The following is a 19,901-nucleotide window of genomic DNA, read 5'->3' as shown; positions in this document are numbered from 1 at the left end:
GAACTGCTTGCCGGATCACTCTGCCGCAAGTGTGAAAGTACTCTAACAATTCTGGAACATCTTTTCGTATGTCTGTATGTTGTCCCATTCCTCTGTTATTTCTACTAGAAGTTATGAGTAATTGCTAGCAGACTGCAGTAAAGGTACAGAAGGGAGGTAACCAGTTGGAGGTGTGTCCCTGCACAGTCTCAAAAATGGCCGCACTGATTGGATAGAGTGAGTATGTGCAGGTACACACTCCCCAACTGGTTACCTCCCCTCTGTACCCTTACTGAAGGCTAATACCAATTCAGTCATAACTTCTAGTATAAATAACAGAGGAACGGCACAACATACAGACATAAGAATAGATGTTACAGAACTTGTTATTACATGGGAAATGTATGTAGCTATTAAAACAGACATGTCAGGAGCTGTGAAAGTTCCTCTTTAAGTGCATGGAACTGAGCTGCAATACCAAGCACAGCCACTATACAATGTACTGCACTGTGCTTGGTATGCTAGTAAGAAACAGCTGATCGGCAGAGGTGCTGGGATTCGGACCCCCATCACCACCGATTGTTTATCCCTAGGATAGGTCATCAAAATTTTACTCCTGGAAAACCCCTTTAACCGGAAGCGCTCCTCAAAATTCTGTTTCGCTCTTGTCTAGTAGTACATATAAGTAGCAATATTGTGTGATCCTACGTGATCTGTTTGCTCACAACAGAAATGTAAGCAAATAAGCGATCAGCAAAAATTAAATATACAGTCAAAAAAGTTAAAAGGGTTGTCCCATGAAGACGGGAGTCTGATCGGTGCGAGTCTGACTGCTGGGGTGATCATAAGAATGGCAATGGAGCAGCATGTATGCATGCTGCCGCTAGATTCAGCTCTATGGAGCTTCCGGAGATAGCCAACCACAAGCACTCTGCTATCTCCTGCAGTCCCATAGAGATCAGTGGTGACCCCAGGTTTTGGACTCCCGCTGACCAGGCACTTATCCCCTATCCTATGGATAGGGGATAAGTTGCCTTAATGAGACAAACCCTTTAGGGGGGTACTGTCTATCCATTGAAGACATCTTTGACATTCACAGTCTAATTGGTGGGAGTCCCACCTCTGGGACCTGTACCATCAGCAAAACTGGACCCCCTTGTTGTGCCAGAGGACATTTACTCCACTGTTTCTGTGACCCCCATAGGCTTGAATGGAGAGAGCTTCACCCGTGTGAGCCCAGAACAGCTGCGTTATCTGATGGAAAGAGAAACAAGGCACCAAACTCGGACACCCCCAACCTATAAAACACTTATGGCATATTCTGTGGATGAAACATGATGTAAAGGTTCAAATGACCATGAGTGGATAAACGAAACCTGTGAAATCAAGAGCTATGGGCTGTAGAGGTAACTATTGCAACTGGGTGCCTGCATTTCAGAGACCCAAGTAATTAAAGAAATGTTATAAAGATGCAAATCATGGAGTAAATCCTATAAACCATGGTAAAACCAGCAGAGGCATCAATAAAGGCTTGTGGGCTAAACAAAAAAAACAGTATGAAGGTCCTAAAACCCTCACAGGCGTTTTACATTACTGCAGTTATGCGGGGGGAAGCCCTGGTGGAATTGCAACCTCTGTATCATTGACTGCGAATCAGAGCTATTAGCATTTATTTTAAGACTAATAAAACATTCCATGGCCGATAATCACCAAGCTAATAATTATTGCATTTTGTTATTTTAGAGGCTGGATATGTATGTAAAATAATGTTATACCGTGCAGTATGTCAGAAATGTAATGATCCGAAACATTCATGTGTCCGCCGCGCTCAAGAACTTTGGTGAAGTGCATAACCTACTTAGTTTAGGTCTTCCCTTATGTCATAATGTTTTGCGAGTACTTTTTGTATAATGTTGTACATACTGTAAGTAATTTTTGAACATTTTTGCAGTCTATTTTAAGGTCCCGTTAGTGAGGTGGCATTTAAAACCTTGGAGATCCCGTCACAAGGAAGTTTCCATGCAGGAAGAGCGGTGTATACAGAAGTTTCTGGTTCTGCATCCTTCCTGGCGATGTACTATAAGCACAGGGAAGAAACGGGCATCGTGGTAAGTGGGTGGGTTTTCATTAATTGCCAGTTGGCTAGAATAAGAGCAGCATCGGTCATCTTGACAAACACGCTCTGCCAAGCTGCTGCTGCGGCTCCTCCAAAGGCCTGTCCTGTGAGAGCCATGTAGCTGGCATAGGGAGAAGCGGCTGGTGCTGAGAGAGAGGTGAGATCGCCCTCCACTGCAGCTGTGCATAGCATGGCGTGAGAAGATTGATGAACTGCTGGATGCCCTGTTGCAGCCTTCACACCCACGCAAGACTCCACTGTAGCCACATGCAGAGTAGCCATTGCATAGTGATGCGTCTGTTAGGTCCATCAGCACCGCCTCAGAATAGCTAGGGATCAGTTGGCGGTTGGTACAAATATGCCATTCCAGTTCTGTACTGTCCAGGGTGCTGACACGTGGCATTCTGAATCTGTATATGGGTTCTTCTGCCACAGCTTGAGGCGTGTAATCCATCCCTAGAAGTTTCTCAACATGATAATGAACATGGGCAGTTCTGTATTCAATAAAAACCCTTAGTGGCCAAGACAACATTAGCAAGGCAGCTGCCCAGAAAGCATAGTGTGAAACATACCATGGCAGTCGTTCAAGGTTGACATAAGCAATTACCAACTCTTTGAAATCTACATTTTTTAATTGCATTCCTTCTCTTGCTTCCATATAGTCATCTAGGCCTTCAATCTCGGTGAAGAACCTGGCACGTTGCGTGAGATATGAGTTTTCTGACTCCAGGTTGGCAAAGCTGAAGCACTTGGTGAACTTTAATTTGGTGGCCGGATGGCGATCCAGGTCCAACAGCTCTTTGGAAATGTCTTTAATGCCACAGTGAGAGTATTCGAACTCTGCTTCAGCCACATGAGTGTTAACCCGCTCATGATAGACCTGAGTAGTTGTATAGGCATCACCATGACGGTAGCGAGTGACTTGTCTGGTGCGTCTAACAAAGTGGTAACTAATGGCCTTCCACCAGATGCAAGGTGTAGCTTGGCGCATGCGTTGTATCTGGTCGTAGACGCTATTTATGTCAGCTTTGTTCTGTAGTTCACTTTTGGAGTGACAGTGCCAGCACTCCACCAGGTAGACCACGTACAGCATTGCTAGGAAGGCCAAGGGGATATAGACGTAGCCATCGGAGCAAGGACTACCGTGATAGATCATGGATCTCCCCTTCAGTGAGCTGTCGAAACTGAGCTTGGTAACACTTGTAACCTGGCACCAGGTGACGGCAGAAAGGCAAACCAGCATAAGGATGGAGAGAAGGAGACATTTCCAGTGAGACTCCCGACACATAGAGGCACTCAACGACTGCTTCTCAGGACGTTGCTGCAGCAGGGGGGAAAAAAAAAAAAAGAGAGAGAGAGAGAGAGGGACGAGTGAGAAGAGACCATCAAAAATCAATGGGAAGGTTTATAAACATAACAAAAATTATAAAGTATACAATAGCCTATATGTTTACAGATAAAGGGACATTACCACCCGAAATCTGGTCATATGTCATTCCAGCAGAGAGGCATGAAGCCAGCCCCTTGACCAATCGCGAATTAATTCTGCAAACAAAGACCTTTCTGATGTAATTGGAAGATAATTTAGTACATTGGAAGTAAAATAATAACATCATGGCGTATACTATATGTACTAGAGGTCTAAAAATGAAAAAAAATTATAGATTTTTCTTTCACATGACTTATGGTATTTGATTTCTACAGTCATTCTTTTACATCTCCAGTTTTTATTAGTTAAATATAAAGCCATTTATTGGTATGTAGGGAAGTAGCTATAGGGGGTGCAGAGGTAGCAGTCACTACAGGGTCCAGGAGCCTGAGGGGGCCCAAAGACCCTTGTACCTCATAAGAAGACACCAGTATTATAGAAAGTGCATGCTGGTCAAGTTGCACCTCTGGCTGGAGGGAAGGGGCTGGGTCAAGAATTTGGCAAGGGGGGGGGGGGGGGCTGGTGAGGTGCCGTTTCAAGTTTTGCCTCAGGCAGCATAAAGGCTATGTGCTCCCCTGACCACAAAGCACTGAGGGAAGGGGGGCCCAAGCTGAACTCTTGCACCAGGACCCATGATCCTTTAGCTACACCCCTGCTGGTATGCATTTCTTTAGGCCAGTCGACGAAAAAAAACGACTGAAGGAAATGGAAAACTTAGCTCAGAAAAAATACAAACATGACTGCCATGTAGGTTATAGGGCTTTTCCCATCTTATAATGTTATAACATTATTCTAGCATATGCCTTCTGTGATGTGCATAGGACCTAATAGCCACAAGGTGTTCCCTTTAAAAGTTGTCCTACCGTGTGGCACTGAATAGTCTACGTCTTACATGTGGCTGAGGATACAGAGTTTGCAGTGTACTTTCACCAAAATGCACCTTGTTATAACAGATTTGACCAATAGGCTGTGTTCGCTGTAAGCCAGAGCGGCTGCAGAACTGTTTGACTGGCACTATTTGGGGGTCTTAGTATCGGTGTGCAATTATAATACTAAGCAGCCAGGGGCATATTTACACCTGCATTGCTGCAGTATTTTATTGCCAGTGCCCATTTTGGACCCCTGCCTTGCACCTCACCACCCACCTACAGCAAGGGCATCCATCTAACAACAAGCAGGAGCCCTAAGACAAGGGTGTGCCCCGAAGGAAAGAAAGGATGCGTCCCTCCCATCGCTGCAGGACCCAGAGAGCACCAGAGTGAGGACCACCACAATGAGTACTACTACTCTCATCCTTGCCACTACCAGCACTCTGGGGTCCAAAGCATTTGAGTGGTGGTAAAGGCCCTCCACTCTAAGCAGCCACCCCCCTCATGGATGATAGATGTGTGAATGACTGTTCACCGGTATTTTGCACCAGTGCAACCTCTCATACCGCGTTGCGGTTTCTCCGTATTCTGCTGGTAACTGGTGTCTTAACCTGCCCTTGTATCACTTGTATCAATGGCACAGGAACTGCTAATATAATCCAGCTGCTTGGTGCCTGAAATCTTTGAATACACTTGTGAAACGGTCTTAAATTCTGCTCAGTGTCACAGCATGAACAGCAGAATTCATGAAGCTAGTCTTCAACACATCTCAGAATCACACAGAGAAGGGATCTCTGACAGCTTCTGTCACATCTACTCAATAATGAAAGACTGGAACTAAAGAGAACTAAAAATTATGTAAATATAAATGTATAAAATACTAAATAAAATACATAATAATACTGTCACGGACGGTGTACAGGAAACAAGGCAAAGCAACATGTATAAACGACTCGCTGGATCCAAAAACTAAGGAACCAAGGGAGACCCCTGCAGAAGACCTGGTACTTTCCCTGGCTGCTCAGCCTATGCAAAGATCCGAATGGTGGAGGTTTGCATATCCACGAACCTTGACTATAAAGCCCTGAGCACCCTACAATAGTGAGGGGACACGACCACCGGCTCCCTACACAAGATACGGAGGGAGTCAGGGTCACCTGGGATCCAGCAAACAGAAAATAACAGATAAAGGTACAACACTTAGCTTTGAAGCAAACAGGAGGACAGAGTCAGCGAGCACACACACTCCAGGAAGTAGTATAAGCCGCCCAGAAAAGCCTTCTGGGGAAGAATTTAAAGGGAAGCAATTAGTCCAACACATGACAGCTGAGAGAGGCTAACGAGAGGAGGAGCTGAATACCACAACACAGAAACTCAAGGAGGAGGTTCTGAAAGGCCTCTGTCAGAGCTTCTCAGCTGTCTGGTTGTGACAAATACAGTCAGGTCCATAACAATTGGGACATGGACACAATTCTAAAAATTTTGGCTCTATACACCACCACAATGAATTTGAAATGAAACGAACAAGATGTGCTTTACCTGCAGACTGTCAGCTTTAATTTGAGGGTATTTACATCCAAATCAGGTGAACGGCGTAGGAATTACAATAGTTAGCATATTTATCCAGAATTTAGAGAGGTTCTCCGGGCTTTTAATATTGATGACCTATCCTCAGTATAGGTCATCAATATCAGATTGGCGGGGGTCCGACACCCGGAACCCCCGCTGATTAGCTGTATGAAGGGAAGGCTCGTGCAGTGCACCCATGCCGTCTCCCATCCCTCTTCCTGCTCGCCATAGACCATAGACATAGCAGCAGCGAGCAGGAAGAGTGAAGGGAGAAGGTACGTATGCACAGCGCACGCCTGCCCTTCATACAGCTGATAGGCGGGATTCCCGGATGTCAGACCCCCGCCGATCTGATATTGATGACCTATACTGAGGATAGTTCATCAATATTAAAAGCCCAGAGAACTTCTTTAAAAATACTGATGACCATCAATATATGATTGGCGAGGGCCCACTCCACCGATCACCCGTTACCTTCTAGCTCCTGCGCCCACCCATTACCTTCTAGTTTCTGCACCAGAAGTAAGCTCCAGAACTACACAGTTGGTTACTCCATCCCTGCTCCCATTGAAGTCACTGGGAGCACTGCACAATGGACGGAGCTGTGTAGTTTCAGTACCATCCTCAAGTATTGGAGCTACTCAGATATTGAGGATAGGCCATCAGGGTTAAAATCCTGGAATATTCTACTTCAGGTCAAGCAGCACATCCCCTCTGAAGCCAATGATCGGCTGAAGTGGTGCATGTGACAATGTCTATGGCCAGCCGGAGGTAAACAGTGCGGGGACCGGAGTAAGGGGTGGGATTCAAATTTCTAACAACAGGTTCCCTACTCAAAGGCGGACACGTGGCATCACAACACATGTTTACATATACATACACCATATTAATGCAACACACATACACATAAATACACCATATACAAGGTACACATACTGTAGGAAGGCACAAGGGGCCGTCATTGATGGAAGGTATGTGTCACCGAGATTCCTGGCCTCGGTGAGGTAAGAGCCGGTAGTTTTAAGTGTCAGCGGCAGCTAGTGCTGACTTACACTTTGTTGTTACTATGGCTGTAAAGCCGATCTGGGCCGGCTCTTACTGGGTGTAGCCAAAGTGCTGGGTGGGTGGCTCCTCCCCACACTCCAGGCCGAGTCTTTTGTCCTATATTAAACCCAGCCAGCAGTCTCAGCTGGGTGCATTTTATCCTCCATCTGACAGAGAAGCTGGGGAATCTCTGTGTGTTGGGACCTCTGAATTTGTGCCGTGCTAAAGGGCTGAGAGCCGCATGCCGGGAAACAGGCCCCTAAAGCCTGCTGTGGACTGCGGGTGGAAAACTGCTAACCAGGTGAAGATTTTGTTCTATGGACATTGCATGGTGAGAACAAACACCAAGACTGTGAACGGTCATTTTTGTCTTTCCTTATGTGTGAATAAACACCGAACTGTTTAAGTTAAAGACTTTGTGACTGGCTCTATACTGCGTCCGCTAGCCTGTCTACCAGAGCAAAACCCCACCATGCATAAATACAACATATATACACTACACACACATACCACCTGTTGTGGAAATTTTATTAGGATGTGCATTTAATATATTGTGTATTGTCATCATGTCTCTCAGTGTCAGGGTAAACCATTGGAGTGTCACAGCTGCTGGCCGCAGAGGTCTCCGTCGGCGAAGGGTCCATGTGCTGAGCACTGGGCTGTGGGTCGGGGGAGACTGATGTGTTCAGCAGAGCAGTGTTTTGTTGGCTGATGTATGGACGCCGGCTAGGGCCCCCGCGCAAGACGCAGATTTATTGGCTTGGCGTGGATGCATTTGTTAAGAGAACAATATAACAAAAGGAACGTGCGTTTGTTGTCTCTAGTGCGCCTGATCAGCCGCTGGAGATAATGACGTTGTCCTGTAAATAAACATGCATGAGGATCATAGTAACTTTATCTGGCATTGATCACTGAGCAAGGCTGGATAAAATTAACTCCAGTGGTAATGGTAGATTATTGCAGTGTTTCCCAACCAGTGTGCCTCCAGCTGTTGCAAAACTACAACTCCCAGCATGCCCGCACAGGCAAAGGCTGTCCAGGCATGCTGGGAGTTGTGGTTTTGCAACAGCTGGAGGCACACTGGTTGGGAAACACTGGATTATTGCATACATGTGTTTGTTGGCTAGGGTATTCTAAATGATGGTGTCTTGTCTTCCTATGTCATCACTTCCTGTATGTCATCACTTCCTGTATGTCATCACTTCCTGCATCCTTGTTATGGACCAGCCCCTTTTACACCTTTTGTGAACAGACTGAGCAGGGCGGGGCAGTTACTCAGCAGAACTTAACATGAAAACACCTTTGGCTGACTGCGGTTGAGATTTCTACCTTTCCTTACACAAAGACATTGGAGAGCGGATTACAACTATTAATATTTCTACAACACACCCAACTAAGGTGCTAAACTATCAGCGGCGCGCAAAGCAATGGAAGCGAACATCTCCAGCTGCCCTGCCACCGCCAGTGCACCGGATCGGGACTCAGTCGGTAACACGGTTCTCTGATCCAGTTGTAATTTTAACAAACGGATCTGGAGAACTGTAGGAAACTGGCCGAATCCCATGCCTGAACAGAGTTATGTGCAGTGGGTAAGTATGAATCTTCTTTTTCAGGAGGCAGGCTGCAGGCATTAGATCAAATATAATTATTACGGGAAAAGCCCTTTAAGGCTTACCCTCTGTTGCAGTCATATATAGGAGTAGCGACATCAGTCACAGGTGAGAAAGGTGAACTACTGTTTTCACCAGAGCTACCTTATAGCAATAATTCAAAATTGGCAGAAGAGATGACACTCTAAACCAGGGATGTCCAACCTGCGTCCTTCCAGCTGCTGCAAAACTACAGCTCCCAGCATGCCCTAATAGCTGTAGGCTGTCCAGGCATGCTGGGAGCTGTAGTTCTGCAACAACTGGAGGGCTGCAGGTTGATCATTCCTGCTGTAAAGTTATAAAAAAGTAAACAAGCCGTTTATCGCAACTATTGTGCATTACGATCTGATTTCTTGAGGTCCGTTCATAAACTGAAGTGACACAGCATACATCTAACAGCTAGTGGGCAGCATTATTTTGTCACAGTGACATGGCTAATGCTGACAGCGCTACAGCTATTGCTGACAGCACATGTACAGCGGACGACGCTTGCAGGTGACGAGCAGCTGGCACACACTGGCTATTGCTGACTTTTCAGTCTCTATGGGAAAAATCCGGAATTCACAATACCACTTACATAATACCCGGCATGGTTATCTGCTGTTATTTGATAATTTAGAAAATAACTTAATGGGCTTCTTCAACCAATACCGTGTTAGGCCATGTTCACATGGTCAGCATTTCAGCGGTATTTGCAAGCCAAAACGAAAAAGTATATGGAAAGATTTGTACCTCTTCTGCATGTTGGACCCACTTCTGGTTTTGGCTTACAAATACTGGTGAAAAATACTGACCAAATACTCACTGTGTGAATGTGACCTTAAAGGGGTTGTCTAACTTCAGCAAATTGCATTTATCATGTAGAGGAAGTCAATACAAGGCACTTCCTAATGTATTGTCATTGTCCATAAATTGCCTCCTTTGCTGGCTTAATTCATTTAACCATCACATGATACGCTGCTTGTATCCAGGGGTGACGATCACCCTGCAATTCAGTCGTGCTTGCACAGTATAGGTAAAAGCGCTGGTCTTGGGACCACGTGGGTGAGCATAGGCCGGCGCTTTTTCCCATTGTGTGCAAGCATGGCCACCGGTGCTGGGTTGCAGGGGGGCCGTAATCCCTGAAAATGAGCAGTGTATAATGTGATGGAAAATGAATCAAACCAGCAAAGGAGGCAACGTACAGTATCTTCTAAATGCACACAATAAGTGTGAGTCCCTACATCAATATGAAGCTTACAATATAAACGAATCATTTAATTATATACTATTGTTATCCATAGGGCTTCATGTAGTTGCATAGAAAGTGGAGCCTCTAGGTGTAACGGTAACACCCCCGTTGCTCCTAGAACCTCATTTGCATATATTAAAACATAATTTTCCTCAGCAATACAGGCACATATGAACATGGGACCAACACAGATGTCTTCAGCTGCCAAGTGCACATGGAACAGGTCAGCCAGTGTCATAGGTACAAATATTAGTTACCTATCCCGCCGTCTCTATGCACGCCCTTAGATTTTAGCTTGTACCATGAGATCCCTGCTGTGATCTGAGATGGTGCTGAGCGTAAAAAGTAAATATGTTAGAAATTTGACAAATTTGCTGACAGATGCCCCTTAAGAAGAAATGTATACTATTTATTCCCCTGGAAATTCTGATGTAATTTTTAAAATGATTCTCAATAACGGGAAAATCCATTATATGCACACTGACCTCTTCCCCTCATTTACAAGTGAAATCATTAGGAACCATGTAAATGGCATACTGAACATTAATATATCATGTAGAGTATTCACAGAGTACCACCCTAAGTAAAACATAGCCTTTATTCATAAACGCTAAAATTACCCAAAAACAAAGTATACAAAAAATTAAAATATATATACACTCACCTAAAGAATTATTAGGAACACCATACTAATACGGTGTTGGACCCCCTTTTGCCTTCAGAACTGCCTTAATTCTACGTGGCATTGATCCAACAAGGTGCTGATAGCATTCTTTAGAAATGTTGGCCCATATTGATAGGATAGCATCTTGCAGTTGATGGAGATTTGAGGGATGCACATCCAGGGCACGAAGCTCCCGTTCCACCACATCCCAAAGATGCTCTATTGGGTTGAGATCTGGTGACTGTGGGGGCCATTTTAGTACAGTGATCTCATTGTCATGTTCAAGAAACCAATTTGAAATGATTCGAGCTTTGTGACATGGTGCATTATCCTGCTGGAAGTAGCCATCAGAGGATGGGTACATGGTGGTCATGAAGGGATGGACATGGTCAGGAACAATGCTCAGGTAGCCCGTGGCATTTAAACGATGGCCAATTGGCACTAAGGGGCCTAAAGTGTGCCCAGAAAACATCCCCCACACCATTACACCACCACCACCAGCCTGCACAGTGGTAACAAGGCATGATGGATACATGTTCTCATTCTGTTTACGCCAAATTCGGACTCTACCATTTGAATGTCTCAACAGAAATCGAGACTCATCAGACCAGGCAACATTTTTCCAGTCTTCAACAGTCCAATTTTGGTGAGCTCGTGCAAATTGTAGCCTCTCTTTCCTATTTGTAGTGGAGATGAGTGGTACCCGGTGGGGTCTTCTGCTGTTGTAGCCCACCTTTCTTTCCCATTCTGACATTCAGACTGGAGTTCAGGAGATTGTCTTGACCAGGACCACAACCCTACATGCATTGAAGCAACTGCCATGTGATTGGTTGACTAGATAATCGCATTAATGAGAAATAGAACAGGTGTTCCTAATAGTTCTTTAGGTGAGTGTATATTATTGAATCAAAAATAGTGTAGACAGAACGGTCATAACTATTCAAATCCTCACCCTATACTGTAAACCCCTGCCTATAAAACGGAATAGCCGCCCCGATAAGGGCGATCCCGTATTCAGGAACCTCCTAAATGCCCTTGGATGGCCCTGAAGACAGATGTTAAAGACACCTAGGTAGGGTACCCTGAAGCGGGTCTATTAGATACCCTACTCTAAACACAAAAAATAATAAATAATAAGTGCTGAGTACATCAAAGTAACAAACAAATACTCAGTATATCAAAATAAACCCATGCGGAATACATAATGATAGAGAGGTATAACGCTGAGTACATCAGAATAAAAGAGTTCTGAGTACATCAAGGTCAATACATAGTGGCAGATAGATGCTAAATGCTATTTCTGCAGTATCTGGTTATATCCTATTTAACCAAAAGACACCTTCAGCTTCCAGAGGTCATTAAAATCATCAAAGTATCAGCCAATATAGATGCTGTTCGATAAGGTACACGGGCCGCTGTGACACAAAGTCTATAATGAGATAGCAGCGATATATCAAACGACATTGCAGTATAAATTGGTGCCATAGAATGGAAGCGCAGCTCAGCTCTCAGAAGCCCAAGCAGCCTACCTGCATCACCTAGTGGATCTGTGTGGCGGGGTGGCAGGTGGACATGGATTAGCATGGTTTTAAATGTGCCGCCAGAAATGCTCACCATGGTAGCAGGATAAGCACTCTGCCGACACCTATGTCATGCCGCCGGTCACGTGCCAGGTTGAGAGGTCACGTAAGCGCGCTCACTACCTTGGCATATTCACCCTCTGACGGGTTATTGTCTTAGCTGTGATTAACATTAAGATATCATGTAATCTTTACAGCAATTACGTCAGTCTTGGGCACAATTTCTTGCAGTTTACACCAATTTACTCTATTATGTGTCATATATACGGTAATAAGAAGCAGGCAATGTCTTTAGAATAATGTTCCTGCTCATCATAATGACTCATACTGAGGAGTAATGTGAACTAATTGGAGGATACTCTTATACCAATAAATAGGCAGCAAAAAAAATGGTTTAGCTGTATATATAATGCACTTTGTATGCATATTTATAACACATTTATAACTTATAAACGTAGGCCACATATATGGTTCACGACAGCACTGTTGGTATGATGCACAGGTAATAATCGCTCTCGATGTTCTTACTAAACCAAACATTTTAGTGGTAGGAGTGCAGAATTTTGCAGGTTCACACTGTGCATTTACTCGTGAGCAGACACAGGCTATTTTATGGTGGCCTGCACTTTGGAGTGCATTGACAAATGCTTTTTCGGTCACAGTAATGTTCTGATAAATAGATGGTCTGATGAAGATACAAGCTCTGCATCGAAACACTTTGCCAATTTGATAAACATGTTACTTTTATATTAGAGATGAGTGAATTTCTTGAAATTCATTTTGGGTCTGATTCCCTGAATTTTTTTATTTTATTTGATTGGGACCTGAATCGAACATGATCCAATTCCCCTGAAAATTGGTATATAACTCCCTCTGGTCTCTTAGGACTTTTTTCTGAAAAGACTTCGAGAATAAATATGAGTTTCAGGGAAATATAGATGTGTTGTCTGGCGGGTACTCTTTCTCATTATGGAGAGTGCGGAAGTTAATTTGCATATCTATTTCTTAGAAAGATATTCAAATTATTTTTCCTGACAAAAAGGAAAAGAAAGCTGAGCATTTCTAATGGTACATGATGTTAGACATGCTAATTTGTATATATATCTCCCAGAAACTAAGAGAAGCATTGCCTAGCCTACAATACATCTCAAGTATACTAGGCAGTCTCCATAATAAAAATAGTACCTGCCCAGAGGCCCCCCCAAGGCCTCTCAGGTATAAAAGGGCAACTCTGTCTGCTCTGTTTGATAAAGGGATTCTGTCACCTCCCCTAACCCAAAAAACGATTTTAAAGCAGCCATGAAGCACAGCTTACCTTGATTAGGCTGTGCTCTTTTATCTTGTAATCCGTCCAGCAGTTTCTTCAAAAAAACGACTTTTATTGATATGCAAATGTGTCCTGAAGGTGCCCAGAGGGGCGTTTTGTTCCTCTTAGAGAGCCCAGTACCGCCCCTCTTACAGTGCCCAGCCCGCCTTCCTTGCACTGTCTAACCGCCCCCAGCCTGCCACACCCTCTCCTCCCCCTCCCTCACGCCGAACGAACTCTCGCACAGGCGCAGTACCCACTGAGGGCTGCGCCTGTGCGATCAGCAGGAGACTGAGGGCAGGAGCTTCATCCTCGTCACTGGGCATGCGCCGAGCCCAGTGACGTCCGATGCTCGCTCTTCCCTCAGTCAGCAGGGAAGAGCGAGCATCGGACGTCACTGGGCTCAGCGCATGCCCAGTGACGAGGATGAAGCTCCTGCCCTCAGTCTCCTGCTGATCCTAATCAAGGTAAGCTGTGCTTCATGGCTGCTTTAAAATCGTTTTTTGGGTTAGGGGAGGTGACAGAATCCCTATAAAGGGCAGTCGCTTGGCATGAGCTATTTGCAGATCAGACAATGCATATACACTCACCTAAAGAATTATTAGGAACACCTGTTCTATTTATCATTAATGAGATTATCTAGTCAACCAATCACATGGCAGTTGCTTCAATGCATGTAGGGTTGTGGTCCTGGTCAAGACAATCTCCTGAACTCCAAACTGAATGTCAGAATGGGAAAGAAAGGTGATTTAAGCAATTTTGAGCGTGGCATGGTTGTTGGTGCCAGACGGGCCGGTCTGAGTATTTCACAATCTGCTCAGTTACTGGGATTTTCACGCACAACCATTTCTAGGGTTTACAAAGAATGGTGTGAAAATGGAAAAACATCCAGTATGCGGCAGTCCTGTGGGCGAAAATGCCTTGTTGATGCTAGAGGTCAGGAGAATGGGCCGACTGATTCAAGCTGATAGAAGAGCAACGTTGACTGAAATAACCACTCGTTACAACCGAGGTATGCAGCGAAGCATTTGTGAAGCCACAACACGCACAACCTTGAGGCGGATGGGCTACAACAGCAGAAGACCCCACTGGGTACCACTCATCTCCACTACAAATAGGAAAAAGAGGCTACAATTTGCACGAGCTCACCAAAATTGGACTGTTGATGACTGGAAAAATGGTTTCTTGAACATGACAATGAGTTCACTGTACTAAAATGGCCCCCACAGTCACCAGATCTCAACCCAATAGAGCATCTTTGGGATGTGGTGGAACGGGAGCTTCGTGCCCTGGATGTGCATCCCTCAAATCTCCAACTGCAAGATGCTATCCTATCAATATGGGCCAACATTTCTAAAGAATGCTATCAGCACCTTGTTGAATCAATGCCACGTAGAATTAAGGCAGTTCAGAAGGCAAAAGGGGGTCCAACACCGTATTAGTATGGTGTTCCTAATAATTCTTTAGGTGAGTGTATATTTCCCTGAAACCCAGAGAAGCATATTGAGTTCTCTCATTCACCCGAAACAAATCACAAGAAGTTTGCTTCGTTTTTGGGACAAACTCCAAATTGATTTACTCATCTCTATTCCATATTATCCTGCTTTTCCAACCAGTCTTCCTTTTTTCACTTTGCATATTTCTGACAATAATATACATTTTATTAATATTAACTTGCTTTATATGTGATTTCCATCATATAGTTAGACATCTCCAAACAGGAACTTCTATTCCTCCTCTTAGCCTTTTGTTTAATATAAGTGTCTTTAGCACACTCTACTGTTCTTGAGGTATCCTCTGGCTCTCCTCTGAGTCTCTGGCATCTTCTCTTCCTCCCCGAGGCAGGCTGGTGAGGTCAAGCAGCTTGGATAGACCAAGAAGGTTGTAGGAGCTGCAGCACAGAGCCAGGCTGGTAAGGTCATTCTCCTCTGAGTTTCCAGCAGCTTTTGCTACTCCTCCCTGTGACCCAAAAGGTGTCTGAACAGCTTTGGGGGAACAAGAAGATCAGAAGTGCCTCAACCTAGAGAGGTGGGGCATAAGACGGGAACATGAGACATGCGAAGGATGCTTAGGTAGAAGAAGATGGCTCAGTACCTCAATGTTCAAGTTAAAAATGTCAGATGTAGGTGTGATAGATAAACTACTATAGCATACGGACTTCCAAAGTATGGGGTGGGACTACACATCACCAAGGACTAAGGATATGCGCTAAATCACATGCTACAGTAAGAACCTATTCTGTCTCATATAACAACTAAAACTGAGACTGTAATGCAAGGCACCAACAAACAGACCAGTGATGAAAGCAAAAAGGTGTTTATTCACCAGAAACATAAACGTCCAGGACACTTGCTGGTAACAAGGAATAATAACAAAAAACCAGGCAAGGAGATTCCAGGAATAGTCCCAACCAGTGCTGAATGATGCTGTGCACTTGGCAGTCGAGTCACTCCAGATCTTGGGTCCGCTGTAAAGGACAAAGTTCCTGGCAGTCTTCAGTCACTAGGAGTTGTGACCTATACCTGGTTGAGGGAAAATAACAGTGGGCACTGATCACCCTGAGAGACCTCCTTTTAAATGCCTGCTGACCAATCCCAGGGTGCCAAGTGTCCACTACCATAGGTGAACAAATTGCCCTGCACCTGAGTACAAGGCCTAAGGCAATCACAAGTTGATTAACCCATGGCTGGCTCCCTAATCCACTTTGCTCTTGAGTCAGTATAATATGCGCCACTGGTCGACGAAGTGCATAAGAAGCGCGTACTCGCGACCGTGTATCCCTTTGCGAACCTGCCCTCGTGCGTACGCACGGACGCATGATTGACTCAGCGCGAGTATGCGAGCGCGTGGACCCAGATGCGGAAACGGAAGTCGCAGGAGACACCGGAGACAACCCTGGCCGCGGCGTCTTGTCACTCGCCTGGCCACTCTGTCCCCGGGACTCCGACGGTCCTCCCCTCCGATGTCCACGCGAACGCATCTCCGCACTGGCTCGCAAAGGGGTCAGCGCTGGTGCATCAGAGACACGCATAACCTGTCCCGCAACTCCACGAGGACCCCTCTTGGTTCCCCTGGAGTGCAAAGCAGGTGAGGATCTTACATTACCCCCCCCTCGAGGAGGCGGCTCTGAAGACTCCAAGCAAGCTTTCCCCGGATTATCCCGGTGAAAGGCTGCCACCAACTCATCCGCATGCACCTGGCGAGCAGGTATCCAACATCTCTCCTCTGGACCAAAACCCTTCCAGTCCACCAAGTATTGCAGAGACCTTTGGACAAAACGAGAGTCCAAAATTCTGTTCACTTCGAACTCCGGTACCCCTTGGACCTCTAGCGGGGATGGGGTCTGAATGAAGGGAGCGGAGTCGGCTGCCGATTTGAGAAGTGAAACATGAAAGGTGTTCACTCCTCGGATCGACGGTGGAAGAGCAACCTTGTACGTAACTCGGTTGATCTTTTGTGTCACTGGGTATGGGCCAATGAATCGAGGACCCAACTTGGAAGATGGCTGACGCAGCGGAATGTTCCGGGTGGAGACCCACACCTGATCTCCCACCTTAAACTTTTGCTCTACGGTGCGATGACGATCAGCAAATTTCTTCTGTTGCGCCACCGCACTGCGGAGATTCCGCTGGGCCGACGACCAAATGGGACGTCTATCCTTGAACCACTGATCCACCACCGGTGAGTCAGTGGAGGGTCCGGCCAAAGAAGAGAGTCTTGGATCCCTGCCCCCCACACACCTGAACGGAGACATCTTAGTGGAAGCATGCTCAGAGTTATTATAAGCCACCTCCGCAAAGGGTAGATACGCTGCCCATTCCTCCTGGCAGTCTGACACGAAGCACCGGAGATATTGCTCCAGGGTCTGGTTAGTCCTTTCCGTCTGACCGTTGGTCTCTGGGTGAAAACCAGAAGAAAAAGACAAATTAATACCCAATCGGGAGCAGAAAGAACGCCAGAAGCGGGAGATGAATTGCACTCCTCTGTCTGAAACAATGTCATCCGGCGCTCCGTGTAATCGAAAGACATGATTCAAGAACAGATCTGCCAATTCTCTGGCCGAGGGCAATCCAGGGAGTGGGATAAAATGGGCCATTTTACTAAAACGGTCCACCACTACCCAGATTACCGTACTTCCAGAGGACCTTGGCAAATCTGTGATGAAATCCATGGAAATGTGAGTCCATGGAGTCTGGGGAATAGGCAGTGGGAGTAAAGTCCCAGAAGGGGCAGACCGGGACGGTTTACATCTGGCGCAAACAGTACATGCCTGGATATAGGCCTTAACATCCACGGACATGTTGGGCCACCACACGTGACGTTTAACAAGGGCAAGTGTTTTTTTAACACCCAAATGCCCGGCAGACTTTGAGTCATGAAGCTGTCGGATGACCTCCAATCGAAGGTTAATGGGTACGAACCATCGACCCTCGGGTTTGTCAGGTGGACTCTCTGCCTGTGAGGGCTCAAGAAGAGAGGACAAGTCCTCCATTACTTCTGCGGCCCCCAGGGCAGCAAGAAAACATTTAGTTGGGAGAATGGTTTCTGGCTCAGAGTCCAGGACGGAAGCAGCCTCAGGGAAGCAGCGGGACAGGGCATCTGCCTTCACGTTTTTGGAACCTGGTTTATAAGTGAGGCGGAAATTGAAGCGGGTGAAAAACAATGCCCACCTGGCTTGTCGGGAGTTGAGTCTTTTGGCACTCTCTAGATACTCCAAATTTTTGTGGTCAGTGTAAACCGTGATGGGATGTTCTGCACCCTCTAGCCAATGTCTCCACTCTTGAAAAGCCAATTTTACTCCCAGAAGCTCTCTATTGCCGATATCATAATTACACTCGGCTGGAGAGAGCTTCCGAGAGAAGAAGGCACAGGGATGTAACCTCTCGGGGTCCCCAGAATACTGTGAGAGAACTGCCCCTACACCGACCTCTGAGGCATCGACCTCGAGAACAAAAGGTCTGGAGGTGTCTGGATGAGTAAGAATTGGTGCCGTGCAAAAGGCCTGTTTCAGCGTCTCAAAGGCTCTGACTGCCTCTCTCGTCCACTTAGAAGGATTAGCTCCCTTCTTAGTGAGGTTGGTGAGAGGTACTACTATCGCAGAAAAATTCTTAATAAACTTGCGGTAGAAGTTGGCAAAGCCTAAGAAACGCTGCAACCCCTTAAGATCCTTAGGTTGAGGCCAATCCAAGACAGCAGAAAGTTTGGATGGGTCCATAGCCAATCCCTTTTCTGAGATAATGTACCCCAGGAAAGGCAACTCCTTCACCTCAAACAGACACTTCTCAAGTTTGGCATAGAGGCGGTTCTCCCTCAGCTTCTGGAAAACCTGACACACGTGTCTCCGATGAGAGACCAGATCCGAAGAGTAGATTAGTATGTCATCTAGATAGACAACAACACATCTATCCAATAAATCTCTGAGAACATCGTTGATGAACTCCTGGAAGACCGCGGGAGCATTACAGAGACCGAAAGGCATCACGAGATACTCGTAATGCCCGTCTCTGGTATTAAATGCGGTCTTCCATTCGTCACCCTCTCTAATGCGAACTAAATTATAAGCACCCCTTAAATCGAGTTTGGTGAAGACTCGGGCCCCTGCCACCTGAGAAAACAGATCATCAATCAGAGGCAGTGGATACCGATTCTTCACCGTAATCCGATTAAGGGCACGATAATCGATGCAAGGTCTCAAGCCTCCATCCTTCTTCTCCACAAAGAAGAATCCAGCTCCAGCAGGGGAAGTGGATGGACGAATGAAATTCTTCTCAAGGTTCTCTTTAATATACTCCCGCTGAGCCTGAACCTCAGGCCCAGTGAGATTATAAAGATGCCCTCGTGGTGGCATGGTGCCTGGCAACAGGTCTATAGGACAATCATATGACCTGTGGGGAGGTAATACATCAGCCCCCTGAGGACTGAACACATCTCGGAAATTATGATACTGCTGTGGTAAAGTACTTAATACTTCCATGGAGGCTAGTGACAGGTCGGGACGAATGCACTTAGTAAGGCATTCCGTACTCCACTGACAGATAAGACCCGAGCGCCAGTCCACTACTGGATTATGGAGCCTTAACCAAGGGAGACCCAAAATCACGGGAGTGGATGGCATGTCAAGGACAAAAAGGCTTAAGGTCTCCCGATGATCAGCCCCCACCGTTACCTGTATTCCCGGAGTCATCCACACTGCACGACCATCTTGAAGAGGGGAACCATCAATAGCGGTCACTGACATGGTGGTTTTCGGCTGGATCAACGGGATGCCAAGTCGACGAACCAAGGTTGAGTCCACAAAATTCCCAGCGGCCCCAGAATCGATTAGTGCTGAAAACTCATGGACCTTGTCTTGCCACCGTAAGGATATGGATACCATCACCCGGCTTGGAGGAGGGATAATAGCACCTAGGGGGTTCTCCTCTATGCCCCCTAGGTTCATTCGTTTCCCGCCGGCAGGAGGGGACA

General features: G+C 46.0%; 1 protein-coding gene across 1 annotated transcript in view; it reads right to left on the bottom strand.

Annotated features, from left to right (window-relative positions):
* Nucleotides 1-1,982: 1,982 nt before the first annotated feature.
* Nucleotides 1,983-19,901, bottom strand: part of TMEM151B (transmembrane protein 151B) — a 30,633-nt gene continuing 12,714 nt past the window's right edge. Inside the window, exon 2 of the mRNA XM_044271809.1 lies at nt 1,983-3,416. Coding sequence (XP_044127744.1) covers nt 1,983-3,416 — 1,434 coding nt within the window. The remainder of the gene's footprint in view (nt 3,417-19,901) is intronic.

This window comes from Bufo gargarizans, chromosome 11 (assembly GCF_014858855.1).
Source record: "Bufo gargarizans isolate SCDJY-AF-19 chromosome 11, ASM1485885v1, whole genome shotgun sequence".
In the NCBI taxonomy this organism is placed as follows: domain Eukaryota; kingdom Metazoa; phylum Chordata; class Amphibia; order Anura; family Bufonidae; genus Bufo; species Bufo gargarizans.
The sequence above is the reverse complement of the archived record's forward strand: the minus strand, read 5'-3'. Positions and strand labels throughout refer to the sequence as shown.